General features: G+C 50.3%; 1 protein-coding gene and 1 long non-coding RNA gene across 2 annotated transcripts in view; one reads left to right on the top strand and one right to left on the bottom strand.

Moving 5' to 3' along the window:
- Window positions 1–1670: 1670 nt before the first annotated feature.
- grin2ab (glutamate receptor, ionotropic, N-methyl D-aspartate 2A, b) overlaps window positions 1671–11350 on the top strand; it is a 50930-nt gene continuing 41250 nt past the window's right edge. The window contains exons 1-4 of the mRNA XM_061275051.1: window positions 1671–1969; window positions 6379–6473; window positions 7986–8587; window positions 8975–9151. Coding sequence (XP_061131035.1) covers window positions 8570–8587; window positions 8975–9151 — 195 coding nt within the window. The 5' untranslated portion in view covers window positions 1671–1969; window positions 6379–6473; window positions 7986–8569. The remainder of the gene's footprint in view (window positions 1970–6378; window positions 6474–7985; window positions 8588–8974; window positions 9152–11350) is intronic.
- On the bottom strand, window positions 2937–10038 carry LOC133151760 (uncharacterized). Its single transcript, XR_009713981.1, has 2 exons — window positions 9814–10038; window positions 2937–3670 (listed from the first exon to the last, which is right to left on the bottom strand). It is a non-coding gene; the product is annotated as an uncharacterized LOC133151760 (long non-coding RNA).

Below are 11350 nucleotides of genomic sequence, written 5' to 3'. Positions count from 1 at the left end.
CTTCATTTGTCATCCGGCTCTACAGGTGAAACCCGAGCGAGCGGCGGAGGGGGCGGGCCATAAATAATACAGAAGGTTGACAGAGACGACACGACGGGCAGAGAGGAAGGATGAGACCTGCTCAAGATAAAGCGCAAAGCCTGTTTTCTTCAGGTGACATCACCGCATCACCGTGCGGACCCCGAGAATCAAGAATTACAGCACACCTTCTGTTAATTGCCACTTTAGCCCGGGTTGTTAGCAGCATGTGTTTTTGCTCCTGCAAAAATAAATAAAACAAAATAAAAAATGGACATGAATCAGGAAATAAACAGATAAATGAATAAAATAAATTAATAACACGAATATATAAATAAATAAATAACTGGTGGCCTATTCATTTTTAAGGATAATATTTATTTGAAGTGTTTTGGGATTATAGTTTGGAGTTTGAGGATTTATTATTCAGGGCGGCACAGTGCAGAGGCTCTGGGTTCAAATCCGGCTCCAGTTTTCCTGTGTGGAGTTTGTATGTTCTCCCCATGGCTGCGTCCATCCATCCATCAACGGCTGCATGCTGCCCGCCTTCCCACTTGCTCAACATCCCCGCATGACATCTTCCCGCCGGGTATCGGTATCAGGGCCTACGACTCAGTCCGACACGCGGGCTCCCGAGAGGATCGGTGTCAGGGCTGTGATTATGAGTGCCATCAACCAAATTATTCCTCAGGGGATCCGATTGCCAGATCTGTCCAGCCTGGTGTTGGGTTGCCAGATAGTGATCTTTTGCTCCCCGAAGCGTAAGCTTATCTGATCATTACCAAGCAGCAAGGAGCACCCACGCACACACACACACAGGCAGGCAGGCGACTTTGTGTCTTTTCCATTTTACGATTCGGATCTCTAATTGTACGCCTTTGGACGGGTGTGAAAAGGTCCAATCAGGCGGGAAGCAAAGCCAGACTCAGGGGGGTGGTCTTCGGCGGAGGAGGGATGCAGGGCAGAGAAGCTCACTGATGAGGGTTCATCAAAGGCACACGCACACACACACACACACACACGCTGCTGCTATCTAGCGGTCCGACATTACACCTACAAGGAGATGTTTGGGTGGTTGAAACAAGGGCCGCAATGGATAATCATATCTGTTTTTGAATGAGGGCAAGGAATTCTTCTTTTTAAGGGTTACAAAGTAGGTTTTCAAGTCATTTATTTTTTGTGTCGCGCTGAATCATACTGGTGTGATTTCAAAAGAGTGCTGAGTGATCTCGCCTCACTAGCCATGATGTTCACTTGGCAGAGGCTGAGGTGCACTGTTTTTGTTTACAGAGCATGTTATATGTTCTACTGTAGAACATGTTTCCCTTTGCACTTTGTAAAATGTGCCCGCGTAGGATTAATGTCGACGTTTGATGCTTGCGTATCGCTACAATTAGCTACTTTTTTAGCTAATTTGCTAATTTCCCACTTTGACACACACAAAAGTCAACAAACGAAGTAAGTTTCCTTTTATGTCTTAAATTACGTTCATCAAGTGTTCAAAAAGGTCAACAAATTGTTTCTATGGTGACAGGAATCATGAAAATTAGGAGAGAAGTTTGGGGAAAACCCCGTCAGCGTCACTGGAGTTCCCTCGTCACGTGACAACCGCCAACCATCAGGGGCGTGACTAAAGAATCCGGAAGTGAGCAAAAAAAGCGCGAAAAACCAACGGTTACTTTTGCTCACCTTTCAACGGCGCAGGTGGCCCCGAATTAGCAGCGAGCACCGAGGAGACCGCAACTTCCTAGCCGAGCGGAAGTGGAGCGTATGAGGCAGAGCGAGAGAGAAAGATCCGCTGCTGCTGGATGAATTTTTAACGAGCGGCCATTCTTTGGTGGTGACCGCCCGGGGGGCTTGAGTTCCACACACACGGGGTGGGAATGACGTGGACGCCGCGGGTGGCCCCATCACCACACACGCCACGCGGCGGGCTGTGAATTGAATGGAAGTAAGTTTTTTGCTTTCTTCTTTACTGTCCTACACGTCTGTCTGCAATGTCAGGTAATTGTATCTTAGCAACAGTTATCTACTTATCTTATTTGATTACAAATGTCATTAAATGTATATCAGTAAATCTGTCTTAAAAAGGAAGTCGTGCGTTTGGGAAGCAGCCATTTTGAATGGGAATTTGGACCTCGTGAGAAGACCCTAAACTGGTGGGAGACGACAGGGTAATAATAAAAGTCATCGATGGGTTCTTAAACAAATCACAGCAACTAGGCCAGCGTTTCTGTGGATAACAAAGGCCAGCTCAGATGCAAAAGCCGAACCGCGAGGATGCACACGTCAAGCCGAATATGTTTTGCGCTTTCCCAAACTGCCCTTTTAGCTTCTTAAATGGCCTCGCCAAAATAAAACTTCATTTATTTTCGCTTGGCCTCTCAGGCCAGGCCGGCGCACGATGGAAAAGTGTGTCACGAGATGGCTTAAAGGGCTAAATGGAGCAGAACAGATGAAGGTAAGGTGCGTTTGTTGTCACCCCCCATGTAATTCTCCAACAGGCCGCTAGGTAGAGCCCGCACGCAGTCAATGTTGCTCATCGTTATCACCATCATCATTTTTGGATTGTCTCCATAAGCCAGACGACCTTGCCCCCCCTACCGCCCCCCGCACGCAGCAGCCCGCCTGCTTTTTGAATGATAGAAGCCCACGGAGGTTCTGGATCGCCGTGCCACACGCCATTGGTCCCTTTTTTTTTTCTCCTACGTAGAACATTTTGGCAACATTTGGGCTATTTTTAGCAGCGTTTCTCGGAGTGACATAGATAGATTTTGAACCAATAAGACACGTTTGCAGTTGTTTTTGGTGCAAGTGTAGTGTTTTTGTTGTCGTTGTGTAGCCCAGGGGAAATCAGATCAAATCAAAGTCGTTTGTTCGCAATATGGTCAACACCAAATGGCAAAGGAACGAAAACGGAAGGGAACCAACCCGCACGTTTTTTGTCCATGACAGATGACCAACGAAAAAGATGAAAAAATACAAAATATTGGTAAAAAGTGCAAAAATACAAGCCAATACAAAAACTAGAAAGAAAAAATACATATTTTAACAGTGACGCTCAAAGCACACATATATTCTTATGATTACAAAACTGTTAAGCAAAAATAAATCCAAGACAAAAAACAAAAATATGAAGGAAAGAAACAAAATATAGACGACCATATTATAGTATTGCAAAAGAGAAACCATCCAAAATGATTCTAAAAAGTTGAAAAGTGCCCTTATTAAAAAATGGGATTGGCGAGGCGTCGTGGGAACGTCCTCCGACTTGAAACGTGCCGATTAGACAGCAGCCGAGCAATAATGGCTTTGATATGAAGATGATATTGTGTCTCCTGCTTCAAATAGAACATTGGAAGGGGGGGGGGGGGGGGCTTTTTCCCCGCAGGCGCACTTGGCACATCCTCTTGATGACTTTTTTTTTTCCAGCGAGGCTTCAGGCGTCCATGTCAGCGGCCGTTCCGTCCGCCCATCGCCTACTGCGCTGCGCGCTCTCCGAGCAGCTGGTCCCTCCGCCTCCGCTGCCGCCGTCGTCGTGGCGATAAAGCCCAATGTTGTTGATCCGTGCCACCGATCTGTCGCCTCGGGAGCCTCGGTCGTTTTCGTCTCGCCCGCTTCACCCCCGTCCGAAACTCCGGTCAAGGGAAGGCTTTGCAAATAAATGTGCAACAATTCCAATTCATTAGGAACGCGCTAAATATATGACAAAACGTATCAAAAACAAGATTTATTGTGGACAAATTGATTCAACGTGAAAAATGACCATATTGCAAATCTTTCCTTGGGTTCTCGTAGTTGTGGGCGTGACCGTAAAGACAGGCCGGTGACAAACGGTCCCGCCGCCAGCTGCGCGAACGAAGCGTTTGTGGAGCGCCTGCCAAGGAAACGTCACCTGAACCCATGACTGCCACCTTTGTAGCCATCGTTGTGCTCCCGCGGGAGGGAGACAGCAGATGGACAATATTCTCCAATTCCCATTCAGAATCGGCGGTGACAAAGCAAAACAATCGGCATCGTTTTTAAATGCACGTCATTGATGCCGCACTATATTGTAACAACGTGATCTTGGCTTCGAGACCGCGTTTTCAGGCTCGACCCGGTCCCGGTCTTGCGCTAGGAATTTTCCATCTCCTCTTCAGCTTTGCAATCGTGATAACACCAAAGAGCGTTTTAAAAAAATCAATAAATAAAATGAAAGCACCACTGCCACCTACTGCAGTGGATGCGCAATTACACCTCATTTTAGAATGAACTCTTTGGCTTTGCGATTGCGATAACACCAAAGAGCTTAAGGAAAAATCAATAAATAAAATATAAAATAATTAAATAAAGTAATATAATATAAAATATAAATAAATAAAAAACTAATAAATAAAAGAAAAAGCGCGACTGCCACCTACTGCACTAGATGTGCAATCACACCTAATTTTAGAATGCCCCGAGGTGGCCCATCCCACTCCTTGAGAATGGACTGTACCTCACGATTTGAAGCCCTCATGTTGTTGAAATCGGAATTGACCCCCCCACCCCTCCCCTCCAAACCTCGCTGGAAGCCCTAACCGTTGTGTTTCCAACAAAGATGTAATCCGACATGTCCCCAGCTCAAGGCTGCACCTAAAAATACAGTCCGAGCGGGTGAAAAGTATTCGGCGGCGGCGTTCGGCGAGTGTCCAACACGCGCCACAAAGCCGACCAACGCTTTGGCCGAGTCAAAGCCTGAACGCTGAGTTGCGTGCGGAGGCCCGGCGGGCCTGCTCCTTTTCATCAAGATGTCTTTCTTTCTCCCGACATTTTTGAATGCCCCCTCCGGCCGCGCTGATAATAGAAGGATGGTCACAAAAAAAGAAAAACAAGAATGCCTCCAGATGATCTATTTTAAATTGTTCACTGGACTGCGCCAATTAGCCGCCGCTGCCGCTCGCGCCTTTTGCGACGCTCGGCTGCACCGAGCGAGGAACCGGTTTGACGCTGGCTGGCCGGCCGGCATTCACTCCCGACAAATATGTCGATTGTGATATATGGAAAAATACAATTCAAATGAATTCAATAAGAAATGATATCATGAAAAAAATGACCTATTTTTGTCCTTTGGCGATCAACATCGGCCAAGTCAATGGCGCGATTGATTGATCGGGCAGAATTCAAAGCCCCAATCCGGACTCAACATTTTTCTCTTTGATGCCGCAATCCAAACCAACGCTTTATATTTTGCCACGCAAGGTTCTTGTTGTCATGGAAACGTGTCTGGCTATCATTGGGATGGTCATCCGGGGCGGGCTCTTTTTTCGCTTCCTGCGAGCGGGACGCTAGCCCGTAGCCGGGATGCTCGGCCGCCTCGGCTGAAGCGGTGACGCTGATAAAGTAGTTACCATGGTAACCAGAAATTGCCCACATGATTTTCTTTTTTGTCAGGAGCCTTGTGTAACGCTTCCCTCTCCTCTCTAATCTATTTACGTACATTCATATGGATGCGCACTGGCGGCCTGCCGCTTTCATATTTTCCGCCGCTGCCTTTTGATTTCATCGGGAGACTTTGTTTTCATTTCCGCCGCGACGTTAGCCAAACGTCGTTAGCGGCGCGGGCCTTTTGTCTTGGGCTAATTAAACAAGAAAAAGGAGTTGATTGTTAGTGCTTGCTTGCTATTTTTTATTTTTTTTTTTATTTCCCCCCCCCCCCCACCCCCCCCCACCCCCGCACACTTTCCATAATCACGCACTTGTTGGGGCGATTAGCGGCAGCGGGGATGGTTTGTCTTTGCAAATGCTTCAATGGGATTGTCAATTGTGTTAGCGTAAAGGCTAACCAAGATGACTGTGTTTGATTTTTTTTTTTAGAGGATTGCTCACATTCTAAGCGAGTTGAGCTGTTCTAGTTCCTTTCCGTTTACTCGGCTCGTCTTTGTTTTGCCTTGGCGGAGGTCTGCACCTTTCCAAAGTGCTCTTCGACATTGTTTCCACAAGCCCTTTTTTTCCCTGAGTGACTTTCTTCTGCTTTGCGATTGGCCGCTGAGGCTTTTGAGTCAGTCCGGACGCTGAAGGTCACGTTGAAGGCTTTATAGCAGCTTTTAAAGCAGCCTTCATTACGCTTGCCACGTAAAGAATATTGAGGAGCAGCTTCGCAATTGCTCCGCCGGGGCCCGTTTTTTGCCTCGCAAACGGCTCTTAATGGACCTCGCGTCCCATCTGCACTGCAGGCTCGTTTTGGCACAATACAAAAAAAAAAAAAAAAAGAAACCCGCAAAGCTTTTCGATTTGGAAAGCGCCCGTAATGTCTTTTTTCTTTTCCTCAAAAGAATACCGCTGTCTTCCCTCTTTCATGTTGCCGTTACGCAAGCGTCTGTTTCCTTTTCTTCGCAGCCTCGCGGGCTCCTTCTTGTCGGAGGAGGAAAGAGGACCTCAACAGGTGGCGAATGTTCTCCTCGGGACGAGCAAGAGGAAGATGGTGCTCCCTGGTAATGAGCGGCAACCTGCTTATTGAATGCTTACTGCGCGCGAGCTAGCGCGATTGGCACGCACGCGCGGGGCCCGCCAACGTGACCCAGTGGCGGTGCGCGCCATCTGTCTGCTGCGGGACCACATAGGGGATGGGGGGGGGGGGGGGGTGCGCTCCCCAAGGACCCCCTTACGCCCGCATGCACCCCCTCCAGCCGCAGTTTTGATGGGCTAATTAGGGCTAATTGAGGCTGCGCGGTCTCGCAAGCCTCTCCAGTTTGCCCTGGTCTCGCCCGCTTTAACGAGCAAAGCCACTGACGGGGAACATGACACATCATCCGTCTCGTTTAGGCGGATATTGACATGTTCTGATGCCAGTTGTGTGATGGATGACACACTAGCGCACAGTCAGGCGGACCGCATTACGCATTGGCGCATGTACGCGGTGGCGGCGGCGGCGGTGGCGGCGGCCTCCACACATGCAAAGCCCACACATGCACATCCGCTCATCAACCACGTGCACGCACAAACACTCACACAAACGACCCACGCTCGCCCACAAGTGTACAAACACACGCTTGCTAGGACACCATGCCCACACACACTCATCTTAAATTTTAATAATGAATCGGCTCTCTGATTTAATCGGTCGGTACTACTTCCTTTACGATCTAAAAAAAAAAAAAGCAAAAAAAAAACAACGTTTTTTACGCATATTACAGAAAAACATAATTATGTTAAAATATTCCCCTCACAAAATAACAGGTGAAAATGTGTCCGAATGAGTTAATAGGTGGTGGTGTGGTGCCAGGAGGGATGTGTCATTGCACATCCACTCCACTAGGTGGCAGTGGCACTCAGTTTAAGTTTTGTGAAAACCATAAAGTCTGACTGGAATCTACATCTTGACTGTTAAAGAACCCACGAATAAGTTATTTTATTCATGATGTATGTTTTAAATGAATCGACAGTTTAATGGTAATTTAGTTCTCCCAAATATCGGCCTTGGCGTCGTTCGTATTGTTGACTTTTGCTCATCCGCGCCTCTCTTAAGGCTGACGACGGCGTACATTTTCCGCACCGTCTTCGCCGTTTCCACAAAAAGGCGGAAAAATGTTGCCATCCCACAAGGAGGACATTTTTTGACAAGTCGGATTGTCCCAGCGGAATGGTTGCGCGTGCCTTTTTCCATTATGCATTTGCTAAATAGACGTTTGATCATATTTTATAAATGCAGGATGAAGTCACCCACTGTCTTCAGCCCCCCCCCCCCCCCACTCACCCACCATCCCGCTCTCATTCAGGCCCCGGTGCATGTCCCTATGTTTAATTAACTAGTCTGCTGCTGTGGAAGTGCCTTCAGCCAGCTAGCGGTGCGCGGGCGGGCGGGCGGACGGGCTGCGGGCGAACGAACGGAGACTCCAAGCGGGGAACATTTTCCGCGCGCATCTCGGCTCGCCAACTAGGCAATAGCAAAACACCAACTTAGGTGCGTTCTCTTTTTTTTTTTTTTTCTTCCCTCACCCTTGCAGGAAGATACGTATATATATGTGTGTGTGTGTGTGCGCGTGACGGAATCTCCCCTCCACGCACACACGCTCTCGAATCTCCAAGAATCTGCGCGGAGGAGGACAGAAGAGGAAGAGGAGGAGGCGGAGGCTGTCCACGGGCTCTCACACTGCGGAACGCGCGCGGAGCTGCCTGGAGATCCCCCTCCCAAAATATCGGCGGGTCCTTCCATCGCCTGCACTCCGTCCGCCGCGTAGCGCCCTACCTCCCTCCCTACCTCCCTCCCTCCTTCCTTCCCCACGCGCGGACCTCACATTTGACTGGCAAGACGGAATAGGCACCTGAGCTCCTGGCCGTGGCCGGCCAGCGGGGGTCTTCGCGGACTCGACAGGTGGATTAATCCGAGCGTTGCGGTTCTCATTTCTGGGTGGAGGTGCTTCTTGTGCGTGACCCCCCCCCCCCCCCCCTGCCCCCACTTCTTTCCCTCGGATGGAGGTGCAATTGATGGATTAATTTCACGGGGGTGGAGGGGGGAGACTCACCCCTTGGAGGGCACCCGAATGGAGTAACAGGCTGCAATGTCATCTCCGCCCGGCTGCCTGGAGAGATGTGTCACGGGAATGGGGTGAGTGCATTTGATCGGGAGTCCTTGCTTTTTTTTTATTTTTATTTTTTTATCCACGGCGGCTCAGCTTGCGCATGCAGGGGGGCACATTTTGCCTTTTGGGGATGCGGGTGGGGGCAAGTGGAGCACGCAACCCGTTGCGTGGTTCATTTTCCGCGTGCCCCTTGCTTATTTTTATGACGCGCACTTTTGAATCCAACTCCGATCCTGACGCGCGCGCCCGCCCGCCCGCCGTTAAATATGCTAATAAGTCACGCTGCTGTGCTCGCGCGTCCTCGCCTGGCAAGATTCAACAAGTCGCCGCATGCGATGCACGCGCACCCCAAATCCAACAACAACAATAGTGACAACGACAGTAATCGCACGCAACGCGTGTTTGCTCGGCAGATCAAGTTGAAAGACTTTGGCACCAGAAGAAGGCGGAAGGAGGAGGAAGAGAATGAGGAGCCGGAGAAGAGGCGCGATGGCCGGCCACCACGACGGCCACGCGCGGGTCGGGGAAGCGGCGGTGGCGCGCACGGACCCGCGAGACGAAGGCGCAAAACGCTCCTTGTGACAGCCAAGGTAAGACGTGACGCTGCTGCAGCCCGTTGTTGACGCGCCGGACGCTTGGCGGCGCTGTTGCATCGCTGGCTCGTGTCTCACATGCTCGTGATGCTGCTGCTGCTGATGATGATGATGATGATGAGGAGGAGGAGGCCATGCAAATGCATTCTCTAATTACACTTTGAATAGAGTCACGTTTTAGAGACGCACATGCACGCGCTCCCTCAAACACACACACACACACACGCGCGCGGGAGTCATGCAGCCCGCCCCCCTCCATCAGCCGTAAAAATTTCAGCTCACGCTCATCTACATGTGTGCGCGTGTGCAAAATATGCACTCTTTCATTGACTAGAGTTCGCTCAAGGGAAGAAGAAAAAAAGTTTAGACCCAAAACGACATCAAAAGTCATTTTCTTGAGTCGAACTCGTTAGCCTTAATAAACACTTGAATCAAAGCGGGCAATATGTGAGTCACGGCCGGTAAAAGAACGAGTGACCCAACAACAGCATGGCCCAAAAAAAAGAGGGCGGCATCTCCCGACAGTGCAAAGCACTGACACTCTTCATTAATATATAAATATCACGTGCAAAAAGCTCACTCAGATTGGGTTTGCGACGTCACCGCCACTCTGGCTCCCCCCCCCCCCCCCCTTTTCGGGGGTTCGGCGTGCAGCTCACCTTCCGGCGAGCTCGCCTTAAGGTCGAGTGTCCGAGCTGGGATTTGCCTTTTGTGCCTCAAAAGTGACAAGTAGCGCGGGGTTTAGGGTTAGCGCATCCGGATGAGTCGCTGGAGAGCCGGCTCGGCGGCCGAGCGGGTACAACGTCCCCGGGCGCCTCGCCTCGGTTTATAACCCAGCTAATCCGTTCCGTTAAACGGCGCTCTCGCTCTTCCTCTCTCGCAGCGCTGGCTCCGTCTTATAGTTATAAAAAGATGACCCACTTGGGATTTTCCGACACATAAAACCTGGTCACGTATGCTGTGCTGTCTGTGCTGCAATGTTTCCTTAAGCACTTGACCGAGCTGCTCACTTTTCTCCTACCGAGTCATTCAAAGGAACGATTAGCTCGCCGTGCTCAAAATGGCCGCGCGCGGTTGCCGGCCCCGAGATCGAAACGTAAACAATCCGACAGAAAAAAAAAAACGACAAACTGGCGTCACAAGCGCTCAAGTTTGAAATCGGCCAATGTTCGTTTTGTAGTTTTCGGATTTCAAAATCGGCTTTTAAGACCTTGAAATGGTTGAAACTAGGCCCCGATGACCTGCTTTGGGTTTCTGTGAATTTTTGGGTTGGAGCAACAACAACGATTCCCCAGTGAGGTTGAAAAGTCTTCCAGCTGTGCGTGGCGGGTGGGCCTCTTCTCCGTGACAGACTCCGCCCCCTCCTCCTCTTTCTTCTTTTGTTGTTGCTGCCCGAGCCCCAAATAAGCTCTCCATCTCCATTCTGACTTGATACCATGACCCGAGCTTGAAAGGCACATTTAAAACCATGATTTAAAAAACCACAACAACTCACTTTGTATACAACTTTGACGTCTATATGCGTCAACGGGAGTGAAGGAGTTAAGAGCCCAAGCCATCGCTTTGTTATTCCTACATTGTAGACAAAGCAGGTCGCGAGGTCCCAGAAGCAAAAAAACAACAAGCAACCAAATGCAGGCTGCCAGGTCCCGGAAGCTCGCCGCCTTGCCAGATGCGAGCGCCGGTCGGTCTCCTTCCCGTTGAAGGTGACACGTTTTCCCGCATCCGAGTGTTTATTTCCGCTCGGAGCCTTCGTGCGCAGCCGGGCGGCCTCCGGCGAGGCCGCCGGCCGGCAGCTGCCGGCCCAGCCAATGAAAGGAAGGAGCGGATGAACCACTTGAAAGTCAATTAAAGCCGCTCGCCCCCTCCCCGCCCCGCCTCGCCTCGCATTCCACCACTCCCGGAACATCTGCGGCCCCGAGTCAGGCCACCTCGGCTTGAGTGGGACGCGGCGGCGCCACGTGGTTCCGGGAGTTTTTTTTTTTTTTCCCGCTTGCACGCTGATGATGTCTTTTTCTCCTCGGCGCCAACGGCCGGAAAGTCTTAATTGCGTTTGCTGGTAAGCGTCAGACTCGCCGGACTCGCAAACGTAAACATCTGTCGGCGGCATCTGGAAGCCGGGGCCCGACTGACGAGGGCTCGGAGACGTTTAGCCGGCGGGATGCTAATTCTCTCGCGGCTCATCAGCGTTGCGCC

The sequence above is a fragment of the Syngnathus typhle genome, linkage group LG3 (assembly GCF_033458585.1).
Source record: "Syngnathus typhle isolate RoL2023-S1 ecotype Sweden linkage group LG3, RoL_Styp_1.0, whole genome shotgun sequence".
NCBI lineage: Eukaryota > Metazoa > Chordata > Actinopteri > Syngnathiformes > Syngnathidae > Syngnathus > Syngnathus typhle.
The sequence above is the reverse complement of the archived record's forward strand: the minus strand, read 5'-3'. Positions and strand labels throughout refer to the sequence as shown.